A 26,436-nucleotide genomic window follows, 5' to 3' on the forward strand; every position below is an offset into this window, starting at 1 on the left:
TCACCTGTTCTTACTGTGTGGTTTGTCAAATAAGGCAACTAAGGCTCAGAGAAGCTGACTGACTTGCCTAAAGTGGCACAGCTGGTCAGAGGCAAGGCTGGGAGTGAATTAATGCACATGATGCTGTGTGAGCAGCTGGTGTGGAGCCTGACAAACAGTAGGGCGAGGTCGGGGCGCGGGGCTGCAGAGCCGAGGGCCGCGCGCGCTGGGCGCGCGGGGCTCGGGGCTGAGGCGCCCGGTCCACTCCCGGCGCCTGCCCCTGCCTCACGTGTGACCTTGGTCAAGTCGCGCGATCTCTGGAGTTGGGGAGACCCGGGTTCGAGTCCTGGGACTACCGGCTTCCTCACCTGTGACCTTGGCAAGCTCTTTCGCTTTACCGAGCCTCAGTTCCCTCCTCTGAGTATTGGGGACTTGCCTCCGGAGGTATGAGAGGATGATGAGATGAAGCTGCAGCCGCTCTTAGCGCCTGCCCTAGTGAGCTCTGTAGCTTTGCTGTTGGCAGTGGCCTTTGGAAGCCTCTGGCTCCTCCTCTGTAAAATGGGGAGATTCTGCAAGGTTTAAATGCTGGAAGGCAGAGCGCTTGGGCACAGCGCCTGGCACATCCCTGGGTGTGCTGGCGATGAGTCTGTCTCCTCGCGGTTCTGCGGTTCGGTTTCCTCATCTGTACAATGGACCAACAATAGGGTGTGCTGCACAGGCCGGCCGCCTTGGCCGAGCGCGGAGTCTGTGTGCATAGAGCTGGGGGCGGGTTTGTTCTCACTGTCCGCGGGTGGGTGATGGCAGGGTCCCCCACACTGCAGAAGCCCCATGACCATAACACCCTCTGGGAGCCTTCCCTGGCTCACTGCTCCATCTCCAGGGCCTCCTGCGGCGCTTGGCATCCAGAAGGTGCCTTACAGGTGTTTGTGGAATGAATGAAGTGTCTTAGAAAAGATAGGTTCCTTTCTGGGAAGGGTGGAGGGTCTGAGAGGTGTTTGGAGTGTGACAGATAAGCAGGTTTATGGGGTGACCAAGAGGTCAGGGAGGCAGGTCCCAGAAGGTTTATGGGAGCATTAGGTGAGGTCCTGGGGTGATGTGATGTTGGGGAAACAGGCTTGGTAGCAGACCAGGTTTATAGCCCAGATCTGAGGTTAGTATGGGCCATAAGGAAAGAGGGGACCAAAGCAAGTGTGTGGAAAGGCCTTATGCCAGAGTACTGGGGGACAGGGTCAGAGCCGGGTCAGGGAAGTGGCTGGGTTTCAGGGGCATGGTGGGGTTGGATCCGAATGTGGTTGATGGTTTGGACCTGGGGAAGGATAGCTGAGGTTTTCTTGGTTATTGATGGAAGGTGAGGGGAAAGTTAGGGGATAACTAGGGAGATGAAAAATAGCTGTGGTTGGGCAAGGAGTTAGAAAGGTGGAGGATGGAGTCGTTGCGGTTTGAAGCAAGGAAGCCAGCAGGCTGTGTATAGACTGGCCCTTAGAGATGGTCTCTACTGTTCTGCTAGCTCCTGTGCCTTAGGCCTTTACAGGATCTGAACTCTGGCCGTGGTTCTCAGGGCTTGCATCAGGATGATCTTTTGTTTGGAGTGAAAGTCAGCTCACCATGGTCTTGGATGCTCACCCCTCCGTAAGACTTCTAGGGAGGGCCGCGCTTAGATATCCCAAAATGAAAAGCATAAGCTCAGCAAGAAAGTGCAGCTTGTTGCCTCTTCTCTGTAAATCAGGGGAGTAGAGTTGGCCGGCCCCCTTTCTCCCCTTTCTCCTTTTTGCCTGGTATATTGATTTTTTGCTCAGAAGTGAGGTGTGGTCTGGCTTCTGGTTTAGTCTGAATGTAGTCTGATGTGTAAAGGAGACAGATGCTTTGCAATGTGATTTCTCCTGACAGTGAGCTGATCCTCAGAACCAAGGTTTGTGACCCTGGGAGATGGCAGCCATAGGAGGCAAACTAAGCTTTGGCAACTGAGCAGGGAGACTGACGTGAGCGTCCCTGAACGGGTCTCATGTGGGTGCTTCTTAAGCTTTATCAAATGATTTCGCAGATACTCTGTCATCTGCTTCTCACCTGTTCTTACTGTGTGGTTTGTCAAATAAGGCAACTAAGGCTCAGAGAAGCTGACTGACTTGCCTAAAGTGGCACAGCTGGTCAGAGGCAAAGCTGGGAGTGAATTAATGCACATGATGCTGTGTGAGCAGCTGGTGTGGAGCCTGACAAACAGTAGGGCCTCAATGAATGTTAGTTTCTTTCTTCATGAATCTAGAGTTCTCCTGCCCACTCTGCCACATTGTACATGCTTCTGGAATACATTCCTTCCACTTCTGCAGCTTGTAGAGTTCTATACTTGTAGGGTTTTATACTTGCCCTTATGTTCCTCTGACGTGGTCTCTGTAATAGCCTTTTATCTGTCCATTGGGACAGCCATCCTTATGCCTAGAACCTGGAGGCCAGAGTGATCCAAGATCTAGTTCAAGCCTTTCATAGATGTGTGAACTGAGGCTCAGAGAGAAGTGACTTATCTGAGACTACAGATAAGTTAGTTGCTGAGCTGGAATTAAAATGAAAACACTTGACTCAAAAGTCGAAGGTCTTCAGTCTTGAAGTGAAGCTAAGAGGAGGGAACTGTAGCCGAAGGGAAGAGTGGCTGAGGGTGGGGACTCTCTGTGGAGGCTTTTTAAACACCAGCGCATCTTGTAGGCCTAGATGCCTAGGGAAGAGAGGAGCTTGATTCTGGGAGGGTAGTGATGCCTGAGAGTGACCTACAGGCTTTGGCTACTGAGAGGCATGAGTACAGGCCTTCTGCTCCTTGCAGGGGATGAGATGATGGCACAGGATTGGTTGGATTTTATGGCCACTGGAACACTGTTGAAATGGGCTGTGCTGAAGGTAGTTCACCTCTTGGGTCGGTGACATGGGGTGAATGATAGCAGTGTTTTCCTAAGGAGGGGGCTTCTAAGGATAGTTAGAAGGTGGCACTTGTCAAGGTGGGTTTCTTTTCCTTTTAAGGGGAAGTGCAGTGTCAGCGGCTGGTGTCAGGCCCAAAGCATCAGGGAATGTGGTCATTGTAGGGGTCTTTCGACAGCTGTGCAGGGCAATCTGGGCGAATGAGTGGGTAGGCCAGAGGAAATGCTGCTGCTTCATTGCTTCATGCAGAAAGCACCTCCCTCTTAATGGCTTTAGATAAAATTTAATTTATAAAAGGAATTCTGCTGCCCCTCTCCGAATTCCAAAATTAATGCTTTAGCTTGTGTTGATGTTGCAGTCAGAGTATGAGATAGCCGTTAGTAAGATTGGCCAGTGTGAAGCTACAAATTCACTACTCGGGCTTTGTTGGTGCCTACTGAGTGCAGTGCTTACAATCTGTGCGTGTTCAGAGTGAGGCAAGATCTCCTTCCTGCAGGAACTCACAGCCTAGTGGCCCAGACACAAACTTAGCTGAGTAAGCAGTCCCAGAAAGGTCCCAGGAGGAAGCAAGGAGCCATCGACTGTGGGGTGTTGGCGTTGGGTATAGCATGGTGAGGGACCCAGCCCAAGAGTTAGGCTCAGCAGGAAGCCCCGTAGAGGCAGCAGTGAGGAAGTGGCTCTGAGCAAGAGTACTGGCAGGTATGAGGGTGCAGCAGGGTGCTGCTTGGAGCCACACCCCCAGTCTGTCCTTGGGAAGGTAAGACAGTCACTCCATGCAACGAGTTCTTAGGTCATCAGAGAGGACCGCCTAGAGAAGATGTCTGGGGTTAGTTAGTAAGCTTTAGAGAAACTACCGGAATGGGGGTGGCATGAGTGTCTGATGAACGCCACTCATCCCCACAGAATCTGAAATTACCCTGGGGGGGGTTTCTGAGGCCTTGGGTTAATATCTCTTCACCCGCTAGCTTTGATAGCACTGTTATTAGGAATTTAACAGGAGTCAGATGCAAGAGGCCCTTGAGTCTTTTTATTTTACTTCCTGAAACAGATGCAAGACATTCCACAGGCAGTATATAGTGGTAAGAGTGTCAGATCTCTGGAGCAAACATCTCAGCTCCCCATTTCCTGTGGAGGCCCCTAGGCCAATCACTGAGCTTCTTGGAGCCCCGTGGCTGCATCTTAAGAGATGCACTTGGGGTTGTAGGCATGTCTGTCAAGGTGCTCAACACACACTATGCTCTAGTTCTTTACCTTCTGAGGTTAGTTGACCCAGCTGGCTTTTGGGGTTGAGAGGGCAGAGGATGGCACAGAATACGAGACAGGTACTCGGGTAGGCTGAAGCCACTGTGCGCTGAAATAAAGAGAATCCAAGCTTCTGGGATTCATAAAGCTTTCACCTTTAGTGAAATGGCCTGAGCACGTGGGAGATGTTGCCCATGTGTATCTGTCGGCTGGGGACCATGCTGGTTCGAGGTCTGGGCCTTGGTGTTCTCATCTATAAAATTGCTCAGATGATCTCAGAGCACTTTCCAGCTCCAGTTCCTCATTTTCACACCACACAGATGAGCTCACACATAATGTGCAGTTTTCTAGACTTCATGTTTTAGACACCCTTTGGGTATCTGCTGTTTGGTTGACCTCCACCTGCTTGTTCTGTCATCTGGTATCTTCCTCTGGGATTGGCCCTCAGCCCCAGGCACTAGCCCCTGTCTCAGCTCTCTCCCAGGGGATTTGGAAGTAGCTTGTCTTACACCCTGACAGAGAAGAAGGTCAGGGATCGAGTGGGAAAGAGACTCTTGGTGTGTGGCTGGTTGGGGAGCTAAGAAACCAGCGTTGGAGAGAGAGAGGGGTCCTCTGAGCTACTTCAGTTTGGAGTTGGGTATCATCTTCTGTGAGGGTTGGGTGGGAGGGAGAGCACCCATGCCCCCTCTCATTTCCTACTTTATTTCCCGCAGGTGTGGGCAAGAGCAGTTTACTGTTACGTTTTGCAGACAACACTTTCTCAGGTGAGTGTACCCCTGGGGTACTGCTGGGGTGTTTTGGTTTGGAAACGCTTCTCCTTGGTGCCAGAACATCCCTGCCTCTGTCTAACGTTGGAAATGTACCCACTTTGATTGTCAGATGAGGGAAAGAGAAGCAGAGGCGCGAGCGTAAGTCAGTAGTCTCTGCGGTCTGTCTTAATCTATCTTGGTCAAAGAATTCTTTTGCCAGCCCATCATTTTTTCACCTGGGGTCCCTTTGTGCCCCAGCATTAAAAAAAGAAGTTAAACCAAGATGACAAGTTAGTACATGCCTATATAAAATTTCAAACAGGAAGACATCAATAAAGTGGAAAGTGAAAGTTGTCCTTTCACTTGCCCCCTCGGGAGCTCTGGGCCTCTGTGTCTCTTCTTACTTTTTTCGCCAACCTAACAGGTGTATCAAGGTCACCCTTGCAGGTGGCATACAGGACCTCTCTGTTCTGGTGAAGGCTTGAGCAGCTCCCTGTGCCGCATGGATGCACGCCTCTTGGTAACAGTGCTGGGGCCTCCTGTTTTAAGCAGTACTGCTTACTTGCGATACATTGTGTTTATTCTTGGCGGAAGCAGTTACTGGCTCAAGGGGTCTATGTGCATTTATAATGGGAACAGGCACGCGCCAGCTCCTCTTTCCAAGAGGTTGTGCTAAGTGAACTGACTCCACTGAAGCACTGTCAGCTTCGTCTGTGCTGGGTTTCGGTCATCATTTTTGCGAAGCCAGGTTGCCAAAGTGCTGTCTCGGGTCACTCCGTCTCCCTGATCGCCGGGGAGGGGCACATGCTTTCGTTTGTTGGGTACACTGAGTTCATTGTGGAGGCCTCAGGTAGACTTCTCAGATTAAAGACTGAAATGTGACTGTTGTAGGGAATTTCCTATGATGCGTGGAAAGCTAGCTATAATTAGGAAGTGACCAAATAACTAATTAGGAAGTGATTGTCTCTGGTGGAAAAGTGCAGTTTGTCCCTTTATCAAGCTGCCATAGCTCGAGTGGTATGTGCTGGAAAGAGTTGTCTTCTCTGGGTGGCCGTAAGTGTGACCAAGTCTCCGCTCATCTGTAAGTGGACTGGCCGCCCTCCCTCCCACAGGGGGTTACTGTGAGGATCGCCCCTTCTGAAAGCCACAGTGCTGGGGCCCAGTAACACCAGCGGAGGGCTTGTCGTCGCTCTCTCCTATCCGGCACGGTAACTAGTGGGCTTCTTATGCGGCACCACAGTCCTGTTCTTCCTTCCGTCCCAGGCCCCTCGCAGCTCCAGCGGCCTCTCTTGCCGTCTTTCTCCTCCTCGCCATTTCCACTCCCACGGACTTAGTTCACCGGGCCTCGTGTGCAGCATGGCAGCAGCCCTTGCCATGCTGCCCCAGCTGCAGCGCCTTCTCTGTCCCGTTTACGGACCCAGCATTTGTCTTGTGAGCAAAATTTGGATCAGGGTTTCTCCACTTTGGCCTCATGGTCATGTTGGGCCCTATAGTTCTTTGTTGTGTGGGGCTGACCTGTGCTTTGAAGGACATTGACCATCACTGGGTGACATGTCCCCGTGCCTGCGCCCCCACCCAGCTTAGAGGCGACAACCAAAATGTATCCAGACATTGCCAGTTGTTCTCTGGGGGACGGAGTCACGCCTGGTTGAAAAATGCTGTCTTCGTGATTATTTCAGTGCACCTTCTGATGTCGGCTTTCTCATACGATTCGTCTGGTCTTTTGTTTTTCACTCATTCGCTTCAGGGGCGTGTGCTGGGCCCCTTTGGTGTCCTCCTCGGTGTCCTCCTCGGAGTCCTCGAGGGTGTCAGTTGCTGTCTGGTTTGCTGATTGGATTTTCTTTTGCTTCTGCATCAGACTTCTCGCTGTGCAGGGTGTCTTTCCTCCGCCCCAGTTCAACCTTTGAAATCAAACCTATTCTTTCAAGCTACGCCCAAAGCCCAAATGTGACTTCCTCCTGGGAGCCTGCCTCGAGCTCCACCTTACCTCGAACTTTGACCTTTCCTTTGCACACGAACACTTGTGTATGTGTGTGTGTCTGTGTCTTGACTGCAGCATTGTGAATGCTGTGAGCACCAGTGGAGTGAGACCATGGGCCGTGTTAGAGGACGGGTTACCAAGTCCAGACTTTGCAAGCCTGGGCTGACTGTACACCAAATTCTCAACTCCATCTTTTACACAGATGCCCAAGAAGTGATTTACACCGTAGCTCACGGCCCTGATAGAAACCCATTGTGCCTGTCACACATGAGAGAGTCCAAGCTCGCGACACTGGTGCAAAGGCCCGGAGGTCTGGCCTCTGCCCCCTCTGCCTGCTTCCGTGGCATGCTTGACCCCACATGACCCTGTACACGCTATTGCCATCTCTTGCTGCTGTCTTTTCTGCCTGGAGCAGTGTCTTCACACTGCAGGTCGTGGCTTGTTTGCGTGTTAGTTTTGTGGGTCATTTAAATTTCTTGGAATAGACAGTGTAGAAAAGAGAAACGCAGAGTGCCTCTCGCAGCATACTCAGGCCACAGCCCAGTGGCCAGCCCCTAGCCAAGGAGCCTGCCCGTCCCCCAGCCATGCACCTGTTTCATTTCCTTTGCTGGCTTCTCCTCTCCGCATGGTCTTTGTCATTTTGCTTCATTGTGTTCTGTTTGTTGTCCTCACTTTGACTGTGGGCTTCACCAGGGTGGGGACCCTGTCTGTCTTGTCTGGGTTGGCATCCTGTAGGCCAGGCACAGATAGTGAGGGGAAGGGAGCCCCGGGCCGTGCCCTGGGCACACGTGGACCTTATCAATGTGCATGTGTGTGCAGGCAGCTACATCACCACAATCGGAGTGGATTTCAAGATTCGGACTGTGGAGATCAATGGGGAGAAAGTGAAGCTGCAGATCTGGGACACGGCCGGGCAGGAGCGCTTCCGCACCATCACCTCCACGTGAGTTGGGCTCGTCCAGCTCCCATGCTGACCTCTCCTCCCTGCATTTGGACACAGCTGAGTGACTCAGTGATGGTAGACTGTCCTCAGGGGCGGGCCCCTGAGGCTTTCAGGAGATCGTACTGAGTGGTGATGAGTCCTTCCCCTTCTTGAAAGTGAGAGGAGGAGGGGCGAGGTGTGGCTCCCTGGCTCTGGTGGGTAGTTGTCATCCTGTCATCCTGCACTTTGGCCGTCAGGTCGTCTGAAGAATGGGATAACAGTGGTATTGGCCGCACCCACAGGCTGGGGTGCTCAGACTGAGTCAGTGACAGTTACTCCAGTCAGTTGTGAGGCTCCTGTCACCCCTGACTTCTTCGAGGTGAAGTCTCTTAGTCGGAGGCCTGAGGGCGCGCCGGAAGGAAGAGCTGGCTGCACTGAGAACAGGCTTGCAGCAGCCAGCTCCTCTCCGCTGCAGACTGGTGGGAAACCAGCCGGAGCTCTGGCAGAGGGGCTCTTGATGGAACAGATTCCAGGAAAGCTCAGGACTTTGAAGGCAGAGTTTAGAATGTACATTTCTGTTCTACTGTGTGACCTTGGGCAAATTGCCTAAATTTGTGCTTCAGCTTCCCAGAGGATTCTTTAGGGTTCTTTTTACTGCTGAGTCCTGTGTGCCAGACACCGCTTGGGCTTTCCATGGGTGGTTTCATGTATGTCTGAGGCTCTCTGTGGTTGGTCCTGTTAGCCCCATTTTTCAGGTGAGGGTCCTGCTTCCACCGAGTGGCCCAGAGTGCAGCACCTGGGCTCCACAGCATGGTGTGGGGGCCAGTGTCTGGCCTGAAGTCATTGCTGCTTTAGTGGGCATCCCTGTACCCTGACCCTGGAGCAGTTCCCGTGTGGAGGGGTGCAGCAAGCCCTTTTGGCTTGGAAACACGGCTGACCCCCAACCTCAGAAGTACATCCTGGGGCCCCTCAGGATCTTTTGAGGGGGGAAATGTTTCCCCCCGTGGTGGTGCAGGGAATGCTGGGTGGGCAGGCTGGAGACAGGACTGGCAGGCAGATGGCACACTAGTGAAGGGGTTGGAGCTGGGGCAGCTCTGGGCGGGAGGGGCTCGTCACTGGGTCAGACCTGCAGCGAGCATGTGGTGCTGGTCTCTGGGAGTCTCCCCTCCTGGGAGATGCTCAGAGCGGCTTTCTGCAGCTACTTGCTGACTAGCTGCCTGCAGACGCCATACTGGGCCCCTGGATCTTAGCAGTTGTCGGCAAGACCCTAAGCAAGTTGGCATCAGATTCTCCTTGTAATAGGGTTGAGCTTGGGTGGCCAGAGCCTCAGGTTGGGGTCAGAGGCCTGGAGGCACTGACTCCAGAGGGCCTTCCTCTCTGCCAGGACTGCTGTCACTTAACCCCCCAAAAAGCAGCCTGTGATCAGCTTCACTGAGGTGCCCAGAGAGGCTGAAGTGACCTAGCTTGCTTGGCTGGTTGGTTGGGAGCTGAACTTCAGTCTGACACTGAAGCTCAAGCCCTGAACCAGTCTAGGCCCTGCTCGTGGCTGGCCCTCTAACCGCCCCCCACGGGGCCCCCCTGAGGGGGGACAGGGCAGATGGCAGGTGCTCTCGTGCCTCCTGTGTCAGTTAAAACCAGTCAGGGATTTCAGACCTGTGACTACTAGAAATGCTGGCATTTCTGGGTGCTAGCCCTTTCAGCAGAGGAGCCTCAGTCCTCCCCTGTCACCCCGAAGTCCGTTCCTTGTAGGACGGGGTGGGAAGAGGGTGAAATGCCTCCTTTGCTCTTTGGGGAGACTGGGATTACACACCTGCCTTCGGGCAGTGTGTGTGTTCCCAGGTGCTTGAGAAGGGGTGGCGCTGCGGGCTGGCATTGGCCATGCTGCCTGCTTATTTGGGGAGGCTGAGGCTAGCTCCCTCTTGGGGTCCTTGACTACTGCTGGTGATGGTAACTGGCAAAGAGGGAGTCTTGGGAAGTCAAGGTGCAGTAGGGTGGCCTTTCTTGCTTCAGAGTACTCAGAGAAACTAAGCTGTTTCTCTTCCTGTTAGCCTGATGGGCATGAGCCTTGCTTCACTCACCCCAGCTGGGCTCGGCTGGCCCTGAGGTGTATTTCTGGGGGAGGAGGGAAGCGAGGGGTGAAGAGAAGCCCCTTGGATACCTGGCACTGCACCTGGGACTCTTGGCCAGGTGACCTCAGGCAGGTCCATGCTGGGATGGCGACCCTGTCGCAGAGGGGGATAGTGGACACACGTGCTTGTCGCCTTGCCCGACGTGGAGCAGCTGCAGTGAGTGGAGGCTCACACAGCTCTGCACCCTCAACTTATCTCGAGCAGTGTCCTCTCCGGGCAGAGAAGGGGGCGTTCCCAGGGAGCACAGGGCTCTGTGCTGGGGCCCTGGCCGTGGGCCTTTGGTTGCATCCTCAGCAGTTTTCAGCAAGGGGAGTCTGGAAGCAGGGCACTGCTTGCACTTGTTCGTGAGCAGGGGGTAGTCTGTGGTTCCCACTGCACCTGCTCAGGAGGGTCCCCCAGGCCAACCTGGAAGATGACCTGCCCTTCCAGCAGCAACTGCTGGAAGGCAGGGCAGGGCCAAGCTGGTCCCGAGGGCCTGGTGCCTTAGATGTCTTGATTGTTAAGAGGTCTGCATGGCGCGAGGCAAAATGCAGCCAGACCTCGGGGTGAGGGGCGGATGCTGGGCAGGGAGGAAGTCAGACCTGACTCCTGCTCGAAGCCCTTTTTCCTTCTGCATCAGCCTCGTTGCACTGAAAGAATATTAATAGTGAGCAACTGCTCTGGACTGCCTAGTACTCATGTGCTCGCGGTAACCGTATCATCCCCTCACAACTGCCCCAGCAGTTAAGTACTGGTACCCCTGGTTTATAGCTGAGGAAATTGAAGTGTGGTGAGGTGAATGCTATATGCTTCCCAGCATCCCACAGTCCACCAGGGGATTGGGCCTCGAATGTGAAGCGAGCTGGTGGGCTCACAGAGGACACAGCAGCCTAACTGGCGCCTTCCTCACGACAACCCACACTTTGTGCAGAGGAGCTGCTCTCCTGTGGGCTGGAGGCCAGGGCTGGGGGGCTCGGCCTGTCCACTTAGGAATTGGCCTCTCGCGGGCAGTGATTCTCACCCTCCTGGTTCTGAAGCCCCTGGGAGCAGTGTCGGGACGGGGCTGTCGCCCGGCTCTGGGTCCGTGATGCTCTCAGGGATGGCTGAGGCTCTGTCCTCCCCAAAGGCCTCCACCTGTCCTCAGCCCCAGAACACAAGGGCACCCGGTGTCTGGAGAGGAATGTTCACATCTTTCCGCCTCCCAGACCTTCTGGCTGACTTCAGGGCTGGGAGTGTGTGTGAATGTGGGAGTATCTGGGGTGCCCTCTTCCTAGCTGTGCCTGAGTGCCCCTCAGTTCCCATGATCCCCTGAATGCAGGCAGGGAGGTGTCCACCTGCAGCCGAGGGAGTAAGAGAGCTGCGGAGGACTCACCGCTGGCTTGTCTTCTGGGGATGGCATTTCACTGAGATTTGAGGAGAGAAAAACATTTTGATTGTTAAAACAAGGACAATGCCAATATGATGTTCAATTCAAAAATGGCCTGAATTTTAAAAATAAAACCACTCTTTGAAGTTGCAAGGTAGTGGCCGACTGAGCAGCCTGGTTGGCCACTTTAGGGGTACGCAACCTTCCTTTCTGGTGCCCTGGACACGTGTGTGAAAAGCGGAGCTGCCAGGCAGCCTTCTCTGCACGGAGCTGCAGTTCAGGCCCCTGCAGCAAGGCCAGAGCGTGGACTCTGGGCCATGAGGGAAGGCGCTGGCCCTGTCAGCATCTCCCCGGCTGTGGACCTGATGTGGGCCGGCAGGTCCTAGAGAAGGGGCTGTTCTTGTTCAGACAGAGGTTCTGATGCTGGTCCCGGCCCTACAGGTATTATCGGGGGACCCACGGGGTCATCGTTGTTTATGACGTCACCAGTGCGGAGTCTTTTGTCAACGTCAAGCGGTGGCTTCACGAAATCAACCAGAACTGTGATGACGTGTGCCGAATATTAGGTGAGGCGGGAGCCAATGGCGGGCAGCAGGAGGGAGGGTGCAGGGGTGCGCCAGACCCTGCTGACTTTGCTTTGCCTTAAAGTGGGGAATAAGAACGATGACCCTGAGCGGAAGGTGGTGGAGACAGAAGACGCCTACAAGTTTGCTGGGCAGATGGGGATCCAGTTGTTTGAGACCAGTGCCAAGGAGAATGTCAATGTGGAAGAGGTGAGGCCTGGGGGGGAGTGGGAAGGGCTCTGCCCATGCCAATGCCACAGCCACCTCTCCTCTGCCAGCCCATGCAGGGCTTCCAGGCACCAACAGGGAGTGGCGCTATAGCCACCATCTGTGGGGTGCCTGTGGGGTGCCAGCGGGGTGCCAGCAGCTGTGTTGGGCCCCTAGAAGTCTGAGCGCATAGCTGAGCAGTCTCCCAAGGTGAACGGTTCACATGTCCCAAGTGGAGGAACTGAGGTTCCATCTTAGATCTGCCCACAACCGCCAGGCATGGCTTCTGCCTGCCTCTGTCCCTGGTCCCAACAGCTGTCATTTCTTCCTGCCCAGCCTGTAGCCCCTCCCTTTTGCTGGAGAGCAGTTGTGACTCTGTGGGGAAGAAAGCAAGACCTTTGCTCCATGCTGGCCCCACCACGGCCTTGAGAGAGTCGGCTCCCGGTGCGTGGCATCCCACCCGGGGAAGTTCGCATCCTCATGGCCTGCCAGGCAGAGTGCACAGTGGCGGGGCGCTGGGTCCGGTCGATGTTGCCTTGGCTTCTCTGTGCCCATTGCTGCATCACTGCCGCTGCTTTCCTGGTTGTATGGAGGGCATGTGAGTCTGGAGGCGGAGTTCTGCTAATCTTGGCAGCATGAGGACCTTCTGGCAGGGGTGTGGGGGGCAGTCTTGGAACGGGTCCTGGGTAGGCCATGGATTCCTCCAGCTGTTCACCAGAGCAGAGGTGCCTTCATCTAACACATCAGAAGAGTCCAGCTGAAGGAAGAGGGTCCTTCTCTCTAAAAACAAAGACTTGAAAAATCCCTGAGAGGATGACTTCCCTGACACAACTTACGGGGCTCTGATACTCCTTTTTGAATTCTGGACAAAATAACCACCTTCTACAAAGGGTTGGCAGACATAGGTACCAAAAAATTCATGTGGTAGAAATGGAAAGCCAGAGCCAGGGAGGAGGGCGGTGGCTGGGCTGGCCAGCAGAGGTAGCACAGCCCTGACGGGACCACCTCGAAAGGTCTCGGGTCATCCTGCCTCTTTCGTCCTCACAGATGTTCAACTGCATCACAGAGCTGGTCCTTCGAGCAAAGAAAGACAACTTAGCGAAACAGCAGCAGCAGCAACAGAACGATGTGGTGAAGCTCACGAAGAACAGTAAACGAAAGAAACGCTGCTGCTAATACCCCAGCCCGCCCACCTCAGAGACTGCGCTGCGCCACTCCGGCCTCAGGCCGTGGGGCTCCTGGGGGACAGTCTCAGTTTTGTGCCGTTATTTAAAGAATTCTCTCCACGTTTTTTGTACTGGGAGGCGCCATCGGCACTCCTCCCCTCCCCTGAGTGCCAAGAAGGTGTCGGACAGCGTGCCCTTCCCTTCTGGTGCCCCTGCCCCCGGCCAAGGCACCTGGGCCCGGCGAGGATGCTGCCAGCCGAGCGGACTGATTAACCCGAGTCTGTACATAATGTATATTGCTTTAACCAGCCACATCACCCTCATCCTGCTCTGGCTTTTGCCTCCGTAATGCCAGCCTGCTGCGACAGATCCTCACCCCACCCGCTCTGCCCCCCCCCCCATCTCACCGCTGCGGCGTCCTGAGAGGCAGGCTGGCATTCTGGCCACATCTTTGGCCAACCTGGGCTGGTGCAGTGGGCTCCGTGTTACGTGTGCTCTCTTCCAGGCAGTCGACTGTCTCTGGCACGCAGGGTCTCACAACTCTACAGCCTATGGGGTCTCTGTTCCAAGCCCAAGTCCCTTCTCTCATCTCCTGCCCCACAGCCATTCTGGCAGCTTTGAGAGCAGCCTGGGGCTTCCCATGCGAGGCCCAACCCTCTGGTTCTGCAGAGGGAGTCACTCCTGCCCTTTGGCCAATAGGTTTCTTGTCCTGACTTCTAGATGCCTCTAAGCTACAGACCCAGGGGGGCCGTGGTGTCTAACATACACCAGCCTGTTTTGGTTCCAGCAGGAAGGTAGGGTGTGTCTGTGCAGGGACAAGTCTTATGGGGGGCTTAGGTGCATTATTTTACCAGATAAAAGAAAATGAAGCCAAATGGATTAAGCTCCTCACACTGTCAATTCCTGAGGTCTGGCTGGCACCGCAGCTAAGCTGGGCCTCCCGACAACTTACTTGTCCAGTGTTTTTAGGAAGAGTGACTTCCTGCCGCTGTGGGCTGCGCTGGGCTCCCAACAGAGCAGCTCTGCTCCGGCCATTTCTTGGTGGGGAAGGGGAGGGGCTTCCCTGCTGGGGTCAGCCTGGGGCGCCCAGTGAGCTCATGGGTCTCCTGAATGGCCCCGACAGGCTGCTGGGCCCTGGGGGCAATGCCGCCGAGCCTGAGGGCAGGCAGCCTGGAACTGGCTGAGTACACTGGTAGCGCGAGGACTTCTTAGCAGGTGGAGGAACAGCCGCCAGGGCGGGGTGGCAGCTTTGTCCCCTGGAAGGAAAACCAGGAACATCTGCACTTGATTACTGTCCCCCTCGGGACACTTCGTTCACCTTTTCCCTAGAAGGATCACGTAACCTGGGAATAATTTATTTCAACATCATGATGTGTTTTATGAGATGTCTTTTCCTAGGTAAAATTTCCAGACAGCGATGCCCAGACCCTTTTCTGATTGGACAATCACGTCACAGATCACACTGCAGATTTTCCATGTTAACACTGTCGATGGGTTTTTAATCAATAAAAAAGCTGGGGGTTTCTTCTGACCTGTCTTTCCACGTCCCTAAACTGCCCAAGCCTGAGGTTCTGTATGACAGGCCTTCCCCTTGAGTTGCAGGACGGGTGGGGGAGCCCGTGGCGGAGGCTGCAGGGCCAGCCCGAGGGGTGGAGGCATGTTCTCTGCCCACAGGACTGTCCTGCCTGATCTTGGGGCCCTCGGGGGGGTGGGCAGAGATGGGAGTCTGGGGTGGGCAGTGTACTTGGCTCTGCTCATTCAGGCGAGGCCAGTGTGGCAGTGCTTGCAATTCAAGCAATAAAGGGGGGGTGTGGGGGGGTCCTGAAGCTTCGTCCAGCCTAGAGGCCACCAGGCTTCTGGACACTGGACGTCCAGACCCAGGTGGTTGATGGGGTGATTTTGGTGACCACAGGGTGCCTGTCCCGCTGAGTGTCACACGCATGAAAGGGGAGGGTGGGGGAAGGGGACCAGAGCTGGACGGACGGTCTGGTGAACCTGATCTGAAATTCCTGTCGAACAACAAAACTTTTAAATGGTTTGCTAGGATTATTTCTGTATTGAAAGTTTCTAATTATGCTTTTTAAAAAAATACTAAAAATAAAGGATCAAGTGCCAAATTTTTGCCAGGGTCTGTTTCCTCACCAGCTGTGCTCTGTGCGGCGGGGGCTTCTTCCCGCCCCTGTTGTCCAGTTCTTGTTCTGGTCTGAGTCCTGCACGGCTGCCGAGGGACACTTTCAGAGGCCACGTCCACTTTTCTCCACTACAGTCTGGTCCAGGCTGAGCGGCTCCTCGGTGTGACGTGCCGGCTGGGAGGGCGACGGCTGATGCCGGGGAGCAGCGGGCTTAGCCCCGCAGGCGGGAGGGCTGCGGCGCCGGCTTGCTGGTGGGAGCGTCTGCCAAGTGGTAGGGTTCGCTGGAGGCCGGGAGGCAGCTCTGGCGGGGAGCCTGGGCCTGCAGGCCACGCCGGTGGCCACTGCTCCCGCGCAGCTGTCCTGCCCCCCACCCCCAGGTGCCCTTCCCGGCTGAAAGCGCCGCCAGCCCGCGGCGTCCTGAAATAGAAGCTGCATCTGACCCCGCGCTCCAGGTACCCAGTAACAGGCGGGAGGCTCTAGAAATTCTTTTTATTCTTATTCAGACTATTTTCAAAAGAAGCAGTGGTGCGCTGTTTTTCTAAAAATATGCCTTTATAGATTTATACATAATATGTATATTATAAAATCCATACATGTATTTACATGGTTGCTACATACAAAATTACAGCACTGTGGTATGTACATGTCTATAGGTGCATTCTTTCCACTCGTCCCTGCTGTGCTTTTCCCGTGCAGGGCGGGAGACGAAACCGTCCAAAGCAGCTTGCAGGCTGACTCAGCCCAGGGCCTCAGCAGAGAAGGTGGCGTGGCTGCTGAGGAGGAGCAGAGGCGGCAGGTGCAGGACTCGCCCTTCTGCAGGCCTTGTGGGCAGCATCTGGAAGCATCCACCTCGTGGTGCTAACCCTGCCCTTGAGGTGGAGGTGAGGTGGCTAACCGGGCCCCTCTGGGGCCTGGATGTGCTTGGCCGAGCCAAGCACTTGTAACAGGAAGGGGACAGGGAGACGGGAGGCTGAGACCCCCCCACCCCAGGCCCCAGTGGGGGCAAGGGCGTGTGAGCCGCCCCGCGTGGTGGTGGTGTGGCCACACTGTTCTGGATGAGGCTGGGAAGGAGAGCGGTGGTGGCCGAGGTGGGGCCCTTCCTCCCTGGCATGGGGTGGCTTCAGCCCAAGCCAGGCAGAGACCACTGCTGCTGAGTGTGAGGGAACCCTCGCTGGCGGGCCGAGGCCCCCAGAGGCGCTCCTGGCAGAAGAGCATGCATGTGGGGGAGGGGCTGCCCCTCCCTTTAGTCCCTGGGCAGGGGCCAGGGGAAAGGAAGGAGGCCCAGGTCTGGGCCTGGAGCCCTCAGGACTGAACCCCGAGGCGCGTGCCAGCTGGGGCAGAGGTGGCCTCCTGAGGCATGCAGAGAAGGGCTTCCATTTCTTCTGTTGCCCATATTCCAAAGCAGGAGGGCAGCGGTGCCTAGAGCTGGGAGCTGGAGCCACCGAGGGGTGGACGGCAGGCTGTGAGCAGCAGAGCCAGACCAGGGGCTGCTCTGGGGGCTGCTCAGCAACAGCAGACTCTGCGCGAGCCCAGGCTGGTCCTGGCTGGCGGCAAGGACAGGGCTCTGCCGTCTTGTCAAGGGCAGCTACTGGGCAGTGCAGCTGCTAAGCCCTGGTAGGTGGACAGTGCACTACTGGGCCCTGGTCTGCACCTCTTTCCAGCCACCTCCAGTTCACCCATCCCCAGTAGCCTGACTCCTTCCAACTCAAATTTTCCTGAAGAATGAGAAGAGCCGTTTGCCTTCTGTGGTGCCAGGCTCGTCCCCGCGCCCTGGGCCGTGGGCCCTGGCGAAGGCAGCAGCAGGCCGGCTCCGTTCCTTCAGGTGCGTGTCCATCAGCTGCCGGTCAATGACCCTGTGCATGTCATCCTGCAGGGGCAGAGTGGGGAGGCTGAGCGGGGTTCCCGGCCAGGTGCGGGCGGCAGGAGGTGACGGGTGTCAGGACATGAGATGAGCATGAGGGATGGGATGGGATGAGTGAGCGGCTGCAACCAAGGCTGCACACGACTGAGAAAGCGGCGATGCCAGACACAGGGTGCCCGCGGCCACTGGCCACTTCCCACTAGTGCTCCCTGCACCAACCCCGAGGCTGCCCCGGTGCACACCCCGCAGACCGAGACCTGCAGTGGCTAATGCGCCCTGTCTCCTTCCCGGCCTCCAGCCCACACCAGCACTCAGCCGCCTCTGCCCGGGCCTGGGGGTGGGTAGGTGTCTCTGCGCCCCCACATCCCTGCAGGCCCGAGGACAACTTCAGATGTCCATTCTCGAGCCCAAAGCCTGGCTCCAGGGGGCTTCGTCTGCCCTGCCCCCTCTTCCAATTAGCACCAGCCTAAGCTGCTCACACCCAAGCACCACGGGGAGTCGTCCCCCGGCCCCACACCCTAAGGACAAAGCCTCCTGGGTGGTGCCCTGGCCCATCAACCACACGCTTCAGCCCCGCCGGCGAGGTGCCCACCAGCAGGCACTGCCAGCTCCAATTTAGGCCCCTTTCCTCACTGGGGCGGGAGCCTTCCTCCTCCACCTTGTCCACGTTGCCAAGAACATGTGCGCCAGCCCACCCCCGATATACAACAGCAGCTCCCACTCCGGAGGGCGCACAGAGCAGTCCCACTGCCGTCTGCTGTGAGCCAGCCCCCTGGGAAGACGACAGAGGCCGCTGCCACGACGGCAAACGTGGTTTTGCGATGCAGCAGCCAGCCTCGGTGACATCAGCGTGAAGAACACAGCCAGCGTCCCCCTGGCCCTCTGCCTGCACACAAGGGCCCTGCATGTCTTGGTGAAGACGCTGAGCCTTGGGCTAAGCCGAGTGGTCGGCGGCTGGGGTCCAAGCACAGGACGTGAGGCCTGTGTTTGGGGCGACGGCCTCTGCGGCCAGCAGAGAGCTCTGCAGCCCCGCACAGCCTCCGGATGAGGGCAGGAAGTGGGGCTGGCCGGGCCCTCCCAGACCAGCCTGTCTGTCACCTACTCCACTGCCCCCCTCGCTGTCTCCAGTGGGCGTCACCCGAAGGTCTTTGTAGATTCTGATGCGATAACGGGCTCTGCTGCCCACGTCACGTCACGCCAGGGCTCCCTCCCTCGCCCTTGGCCCGCCCACCTGCCTTCCTCCACTGCCTCGCTTTTTTCTTACTCGATTCCTCCTGGCGTCTCACCACAAAAGACCCAGTAGGTCCCCGCTCCCGCGGCCCCAGCACAGGGCCCTGCACGCAGGCACGTGCGCAGTAAATCGGTGGGGTTGATGTGACATTAGACATAGCCAAGGGTCCTCTGGAAGGAATCCCTCTCAAGAGAAAAAAAAAAGATGCCACAGTTGGACGCACCGCACACTGCTCCTGCTGGGAAGCACCCCACGGACTCGTCAGACACGCACACACCACTCCTCACTCCACGCCTGCGTTACCAGCCCGCTCACGAGGTGGCCGCCCAGGAGCCCGGGGGTCAGTGGTTAGCCCTGGGCCACGCGCTGCCAAGCTCACTGACATGACTGTGATGGAGGAGAGGCGCGGTCAGGCAGGGTGCAGGGCACGGAGCGCTGGATGAGGCCGGGGCCGGCACACAGAACACGGCGGCCACGGGGCGGGCGGACTGCGATGGCAGCAGGGAGGGGGGGTGGGATGAGGGCGCGGTCTCACCTCAAAGGCAGGAGGGGTGTACAACTAAAGCTGTTGATACGGGAACTGAGAAAGGCCACTAGATCAGAAACCAAAGGAGCCAGATAGTAAAAAGCCCTGAGGAAGCAAACTGTAGCCAGGAGAGAAGAGAGAAGAACAGGGGCGGTAAGCCAGGGAAGCACCAGCCGGCCGCGGGGCAGGAGGCCCAGGGGCCTGGCCCAGGTGTGTGTGTGGGGGGGGCGGTGCTCCTGCGGCCAGCCGGCAGGGCCCCGAGGGTGCGCCACGGCCGGCCTGCGCAGGGCAGGTGCGCCGCATAAAGCCACAGGTGACTCATTTCCGAGGATTTCTCGGGTGGAGACCTTAAGGGTCACACCTGTATCCTGATAACGCACGGCCCTACCCTCACCAAGCAGCGGGTCTAGCCCTGGCCGGTGGGGAGCCACGCTGGCTGACTGACTCCCGTGCCCTGGAGATGGACACACTGGCTGGCTTTCCCCAGGGGCGCACCAGAGGGTGCTCTGGGAGAAGGAAGCTGCCTCTGAGCCAGCAAGCCCAGGGTTCTCAGTCAGAGGGCTCCTCGGCCCTCTGTTAACAGCTGTTTCTTTAGATAATTTGAGCAAAGCCAAGATGACCGGCCAAAAGAGGCTCCTGTTCCAATCCTGGAGGTCACCATGGCCCCAGCCAGCCAGGAGGTTGGAGCACTGAGGGCACCCTCAGGCTATCTCCCCCGGGGGCGGGGGGGCAGCTCTTACTTCGCCAGGTGAAGACTTGGGGGTTACGGCTATCCCAGGCACATGGGCCCCTCCACTAACAAATTCCTTCCATTCTGTGTGGCTCCGAGACTCCTCCTGGACCTGGTTTTTCACCGCTCTGGGTCTCAGGGCGCTCGTTTACCTGCCAAGCCTCAAGCTGCTGTGAGAGGCTCAGTTTCTGCTGAATGGCATCCAGCAGCTGGCTGTTCAGAGACATCATGTCCATCTTGCACTTGGCGAGTTCAAGCTCCATGGCGTTCTTCCTGCGAACACACAAGCCAGAGCCACCTGGTTCCTTACCTGGGCACCTGCGATCTAGGGATGAGGAAACAGGCTTTGCCCCCAAACTGACAGCTAACTGCTGCAGCAGTGACTAGGTAGGACACTCCCCACCCCCCCCACAGGGCTGGAGAACTGGCAACACGCTGTCACTGATGCTTCCCGACGACTGTGACCGGCTGTAGTGAGGGGTGTATGTGTCACCCATCTCACAGGTGCAGGAGGCTGCAGTGATTTGAAGGATGGCACTCAGAGGATGGACCCGGAGGAGAGCAAAGATCTCGCCTGGCACCAGGACTGCTTGCCATCCCCCAAAAGGCCAGTGCCCCAGGAAGGCATCCTCCCCTTCACACCAGCAGCCCCCCACCCTGCAGGGGTGTGTGAAAGCCAGCCACCAGCGGAGGTCGCCGGGACTCCGCTGATCACAGCAGCCCACAAGGGCGGGGCTGCTGGTAAGTTCCATGGTGAAAAGTGGCTGCCGTGCCGCAGCCTGGGCCGCACGTCTGGTGTCTCGGAGTGAAGAGCCGTGCGGACAAGGTCTGATGGGAGATGCCTTGGTGAGAGGCACTGCACCCGTGCGCATCTGAAGGGCATACACAGGAAGTCCTGCCACCTACCAGCACCGAAGCTGCCACACATCTGTGTTTCGTATTTTCACATTTTGATGTTCACATGTTACTTTGTTGGCCTTCCCTACCAGTCCTAAATCACAGCTTTTAATGCAAAAGAAAAAATATCGGTGGGGGCAGGGGAGTGGGAGTCAAAAGTGCAGGGCACCATCGGCTCGGGCAGCACTAGCTCCCCAAAAGGGCACCATCTAGCTCCTGTCCCCCGCCTACCTCCCCCTTTGTATTCAGAAGCACAGAATTAACAAGTGTCCTTCCTGCACAGGGCCAGCAACCAATGTCCGCCCAAGGACAGTGAGGACCCCGTTGGGTCTTGGGACTGCACCAGCTAAAGGCAGCTGGATGGTGAAGTCGGGTCCCATTTGCAAAGCACCGACCAGCACTTCCTCCGTCCTCAGCCAGTCGGTCCCTGACACCCTTCCAGGGGCGGCTTCCAGCTCCCCTACTGTCCTCCCTTGAGAAACCAAAGGCCCAGCGCCTGGCCTCAGCTCCCCCGCCCACCTCTCCGAGGCTGCGGGACGGACGTCTGTCCAATGAGCATCGGTGTCGCCGAGGCCAGTTGCCGTTGCTGCCGCTGGTTGGCGGCGAGCAGCGAAAACCCTAGCGCAGCGTCCGTTGCCAGGGACGCCCGTTTCCACCCCTTCCCCCCGCCCCCAAGCTCGGAAATTCAGAGCACACGCTGAACGCCCGGCAGGTGGCGCCACCGCAGCCGGGAGGCGGGAGCCGGCGGGTGCCGCGGTCCGGCCTTCCCTGGGCGGAGGAACTGCACCCTGCGACAGTGGCTCGTGCCACTCTTCAGAAACCCGGGACACCGCCTCTTTCTTCGATGGCTGTAGTCATCAGAGCTCTGCCACCGGACTATGGGGACTACAATCATGTAAGAAAAAAATATATTTTAATAAAAATCCCAAAACCCCAAACCTGGAAAGCAAAGCTGCAGAGGCCGCTGGTCAAATTCAGTTTTAAAAAGGAATATTCCAGAGGGCTAGAAGATTTCCTTATTTAAATGAAACCAGTACTAACAGACCCCCTGTCGTTCAGGCAAGGCAGACTGCTAGCTCCAGCCTCGTTTTTAGTGAGGGCCTGCTGCTCCTGGGGGTAAACTGGCTACTTTTCTGAATCAGCCACTGCATAGAATAAAAAGGCTTTCCCGTCTGGGCGTAGTGAAGAGGGACGTTTGGTCCGGGGCACTCTCCCCTCTGACTATACATTAAACTCGCCGGGTGGGGATTTCTCCAAGTAGCTGTAGGCCCAGACATCCAGGCTGAGGAGAACCCAGACACGCTCAGCCTCGGCAACAGGGGTGCACGTCCCATCCTCAGGTTCCCGGGACGGGTGACCTTCACTGTCGCCCCACAGCAGAGGTAGGTGCCCCTGTAAGGAATAGGCCTCACTTTGCGATGGCTTCGTCCCGGTCCCTGATGGCCTTCTGAAGTTGCTCCTTTGGTTCCTTGTCCTCAGATGTCACTCTGAGTCGGTCTCTCTCCTCCTTCAGTGCAGTCATCTCCACGCTCAGCAGAGTCACCTGCCAGGAGGCCAGAGAAGGGCTAACACCACTGCCGCTGTCCGTCCAGCGGGGAAGAAAGCCCCAGGCCTCCCGCTGCCCACTCCCCTCCCCGGGGCGCCACATCTCTGTAAAGCAAATGGTGGTAAAGGGCCGGGGTTCCACTGGGGTCACCAGGGGCAGCACACCACTCGTGCCCTCCGCCTCAAGGCTGCCTGCACTGGTCACGCGCCAGGCTTCTGACGCGCACTGGGTGTGGAGCCACAGGTCTGTTTCCGGTCATCGTCCACCTGCATGGAAGGCTGCCACCCCCAGGGTGCCAGCGGCCTCCTCTGGGCTGCGTCCCACCTCTGCCAGCCTATGGGGCAGCCTGTCCTCCATCCTCATTCTGTTCCCCACGGTGTCTGCACTGCCAATCTGCCCTCTACGGTGGCCCTGGCATCAGTGAATGGCACCAGGCCCCTCAGGGGTCATCACTTGGTGGGGAAGTGTTTCCCCTGCAGAGTGCCGCCGACCTGAGTGGCAGCACATCTGTCCTTGCCATCTGCTGCCACTGCCCGATGGCCTGCGGTGCTCCACCCCGAAAGCTGAGCAGAGGCTAGCTGGCATTTCCTGGGCAGCCATCCAAAATCCTGCCCTGATTGGGGCATAACTAGCCAGTGTGAGTGCTGGACAGGACAGGCCCTCCCACTGGGGAAGCCAGAGGGGCAGGGGCGGCTCCCTTCCCAGGCACATGGGCACGTGACCTGGACTTGCCCGTCACCCAACCTGGAAACGCCCCTCCGGCTGTCTGCTCCCCCACTTCCCACAACTCCTTCCTGTCTCACAGTTTGGTTCTCTGGCCTTCCTGTTGCTTCTGTAAGCTACCAAATTTAATTCTAACACACTCTCTTTTTGTTTAAGTTAAGCAGAGCAAACTTCTGTTGTTTGCAACCAGAAACTCTGCATGGCAAAGCTTTCAGTAACTATTGGCTGAAGGGATGGAAGGGCGAGAGCCCTTCTCACCGGTGAAGGGTCAGACCTGAGTCAGACTCCTGACTCTGCCCACTTGCTAAATATCACGTGTACTTGGACATCTTCCAGGGGAGGATCCACCCACAGAGGCCTGTCCCTCCCACAGAGACAGATGTCACCTTTCAGTATACTCCTCTGCTCTTCCAGGCCTAAACACCCTCCAGAAGGAATGAAATGGCACAAAGGCCCGGGACTGAGGCTGTCGATCAAGCTTCCCCGGGGACACCCTTGAGTTCTTGGGTTGAGAGACAGAGTCACCAGCCGCTGGGGTGGCAGCGGTGAGGAAGGCAGTCCGCACACCCGCTGTGGTGAGGGGAGGGGATGACCTGTCACCATTGTGGACCGTTTCCCTTGGCCGGGAGGAGAGAGCAGCTTTGCTGCGGTACTGAGGAATCTGGGAGCAGGCGCAGAGGCCTGGAGCAGCACAGGGGCCCTGGTACACACGCACACGCCCCCAGTGGGTGCTGCCGGCTGTGGGCAGACCCGAGACATGGAAGGCACCTGGCCGACAAAGCCAGGCTCCGGGCCTCCGGCTGGGCGGGCAACAGGTAAACCACATGCTGGGCAGGAAATGCCCAGACACTGCTCCACAGGGACTTGCTTTGGCCTGGAAAACCCAGTGGAGTTAGAGACTACCAGTGCTCCGCTGCAGAAGGAGCGGACTGACCCTCTGGGCGCACCTGTTTCCATAAAAACAGGAGCTGTAAGAACGGAACACGTAAATAGCATCGAGAATCTGGCTTGGTGGACTTGACTCCTTCCCTTTTCATCTCTCCACCCTGGGCCCACTGGCTGCTGGTGGCCGTCGAGCGGGTGACGAAGGTTGGAGCCACCCCTAAATCCACCGCCCCCAAGTAGGAGGGGTATCTTTGTGATTCAGTAACATCGAAGCTGTTTCAGGAAGATCTTCCAGGTTAGCGAAGGAGGGCTGGGGAGGGCGGAGCACATAAATCGGAAGTAGCGAGCCAAGCTAGGGTATGAAAGAAAGTGCGCCTGGAAAGGGGGGGCGGGGAGCAGAGCTTGAGATGGGACCTACTTGGTGTCCCCGCAAGTCAGGCAGAACCTCCATACTTGACCCTAATCAAAAGCAAGTCTTTATCTCCAGGGGAGATGCTGGAAGCGCCCTTCTGGGTGCGGCTGCTCCTCAGCCCTCTAAGACATTTCAGATCAGAACACAGATGTCCTTTCCCAGGCTTCTCCAGAGATGAAATTCTGATGGAATGGGAAAGGCACAGTGAGTGCTCTCCCTGCAAATGAGAGAAACTGTCGCGCCTCCAAGCTGACAAAGGCGGCAGAGAAGGCAGAGCCAGGGCAGCCTGCAGGTCCACAGTTCTTGCTCTGAAACGTCCCTGCTCAGCAGCAGCTGGAAAACATCTGTAAGTAGCCTGGGAGTGGTGGCACTTTACACTGTCAGAACCCCCCAGATTCCTCTGGCATCGCTGGAGAAATGGGGTCACTAGTCTTACCCTTGGCAATTTCTCTTTGGGCTGGCCTGTCTTGAAGGCCCCAGCGGCAGTCACCAGCCCTGAGGATCTGTCAGAGTCACTTCTGAAATAATTGTGAGGGACCCCAAGGGCCCCAGTGAGCCCGGGCGCACAGCACATCCCTGCTCTGCACTGAGGGTGGGTGCTCACCTGGCTGTGGAGTCGCTGCAGTTCTTCTAGGCTTTGCCTTAGTTTACCCCTCTCTCCCTCCATGAGCTCCCTGAGGGCTCTTGAGTCCTCACTGGTCTGCCTGATCTGTTCTTCTAAGGAGTCATCATCGATTCTCCGGGAACTCTGATGGCGCAGGTGGGGAGCCGCGGCCAGAGAGGCGGCAGGAATACAGGCGTGATGGGGTGGGCACAGAGATGGTCAGTGGGAGCAGCGGAGGGGGGCCGGTGTGAGCCAGAGGGGAGCAATGATTCGGGGAGACAACCAGGGAGGTGGGGGACAGAGAGAGAAGGGAGAAACAAAGACGAGGTAAGAAAGATCAGAGAAGGGCGATTCCCTTGTCCATTTTCAATATGCAAATAGCAGCCAGACACTTGTTTGTGTGTGTGCTGTAGGAGGGGAACTGGCGTCGTGCACACACGTGTCACTCTACGCCCCTTGCCTGTGACCCGGCACCACACGTCAGCATGCCCCAAAGCAGCGCCCTCACAGTCTCCTTCACCTCACATGGGCAGGAAGACCCCTGCCCTGTGGAGGGATGGTGCTGGAGGAGAGCAGCCGGAGAGCTGAGCGTGTGCAGAAGTCGTCTACAGAAGTGTCTAGAGGCTGGAAAATGGGTGTGGGCCCAGGAAGCCCCCAGCACATTCCCTGCCCTCCAGGCACCACATCTGGAATTCCAGAAGGCCCTCTGCAAGGTTTGCTCCTCTTTCTGTGCTCACTCACATTCTTTGGGCAGAGGCCTCGGCTCCTCCAAGTCTGCCTCTTCACTGCTAACCCTACCCCAGGACCTGCATCAAGGGCTACAGAACAGCATCTTGCTGTTTTAACCTAGATCCAAATTCCATATTCAAAATTTTGAAGGAAAGCCTTGAACTTGAGACCCCATGACGGGGCGTAAGTATGTGGAGGACAAACCCCAGGAGGACCCGAGTCTGCGGGAGGATGGCCTCACGCGCCTCTCTCATCCCCACAGTCCGTGCTCTCAGTAAGGGTGCACAGGAAATTCTGCAGAGGTATTAAGCTCATGACAGGGTGAACCTCCCCAGCTGCGCTTGGTTTCAGTCAGCCCCGGGGGCGTCCCGTGGGCCCAGGACCTGCCTGCCGGCCTGGCCCCTTACCGTGGGCTCCATGCCATCCACCGTGCTCTGGATCAGTCTCTTGAGCTCGCTGAGGGCGGTACGCAAGCTGCCGGCTGGCACGTCTTTGGCGGATGAGGTTTCTGAGGACTCGTCCATCGAGGAGTCCGTGGACACGGCCGAGTCGGCGCTGTCGTTCCCGCGGAGGTGCGAGCAGAGATAGCGGACCTGGCAGTAGGCCTCCCACAGCTGCAGCCTCAGCTGCCCCAGAGAATCATCGTGACTACCGTCTCGAGAACTCTGCCGCCCACCAACTTCCCCACTGACACCCGAGGGACCAGTTCCAGGAGAAAGGGCTGTTTTGCTTTGTTTTTGAAGAAATTATCTGTCCCAAGAAATGCCGATATTGACCTGGGGCCAGCAATTCCATACAGATCCCAACTGCGATCTCCCCCGTGCTGCAGCCCCACCGTTGGCCCCCAAGCACCTTTCTAGCACTCGCGAGAGTCCGTGCAAGTACGGCCCTGGGGGGCAGCATCAGCCAACTGGATGGAGCACAAACACTAGAACTGTCAGAGCCAGACCCAGGAGGCTGACAGTCACCTAACAAG

At 57.0% G+C, this 26,436-nt stretch overlaps 2 protein-coding genes and 1 pseudogene across 2 annotated transcripts in view; 2 read left to right on the top strand and 1 right to left on the bottom strand.

The window, feature by feature from the left end:
• Positions 1 to 14,715, top strand: part of RAB35 (RAB35, member RAS oncogene family) — a 23,144-nt gene extending 8,429 nt beyond the window's left edge. The window contains exons 2-7 of the mRNA XM_012730838.1: positions 4,836 to 4,886; positions 7,055 to 7,162; positions 7,672 to 7,795; positions 11,690 to 11,814; positions 11,897 to 12,021; positions 13,066 to 14,715. Coding sequence (XP_012586292.1) covers positions 4,836 to 4,886; positions 7,055 to 7,162; positions 7,672 to 7,795; positions 11,690 to 11,814; positions 11,897 to 12,021; positions 13,066 to 13,194 — 662 coding nt within the window. The 3' untranslated portion in view covers positions 13,195 to 14,715. The remainder of the gene's footprint in view (positions 1 to 4,835; positions 4,887 to 7,054; positions 7,163 to 7,671; positions 7,796 to 11,689; positions 11,815 to 11,896; positions 12,022 to 13,065) is intronic.
• Positions 13,195 to 14,715, top strand: LOC105854202 (annotated as a pseudogene).
• A 2,425-nt stretch (positions 14,716 to 17,140) lies between these two features.
• The window catches only part of CCDC64 (coiled-coil domain containing 64), a 64,398-nt gene continuing 55,102 nt past the window's right edge, over positions 17,141 to 26,436 (bottom strand). The window contains exons 7-12 of the mRNA XM_012730985.1: positions 25,868 to 26,086; positions 24,732 to 24,875; positions 21,974 to 22,104; positions 19,817 to 19,937; positions 18,944 to 19,052; positions 17,141 to 17,183 (exon numbers count right to left, since the gene is read on the bottom strand). Coding sequence (XP_012586439.1) covers positions 19,002 to 19,052; positions 19,817 to 19,937; positions 21,974 to 22,104; positions 24,732 to 24,875; positions 25,868 to 26,086 — 666 coding nt within the window. The 3' untranslated portion in view covers positions 17,141 to 17,183; positions 18,944 to 19,001. The remainder of the gene's footprint in view (positions 17,184 to 18,943; positions 19,053 to 19,816; positions 19,938 to 21,973; positions 22,105 to 24,731; positions 24,876 to 25,867; positions 26,087 to 26,436) is intronic.

This window comes from Condylura cristata, unplaced genomic scaffold, assembly GCF_000260355.1.
Source record: "Condylura cristata isolate star-nosed mole 26May11 unplaced genomic scaffold, ConCri1.0 scaffold00029, whole genome shotgun sequence".
Classification (NCBI taxonomy): Eukaryota; Metazoa; Chordata; class Mammalia; order Eulipotyphla; family Talpidae; genus Condylura; species Condylura cristata.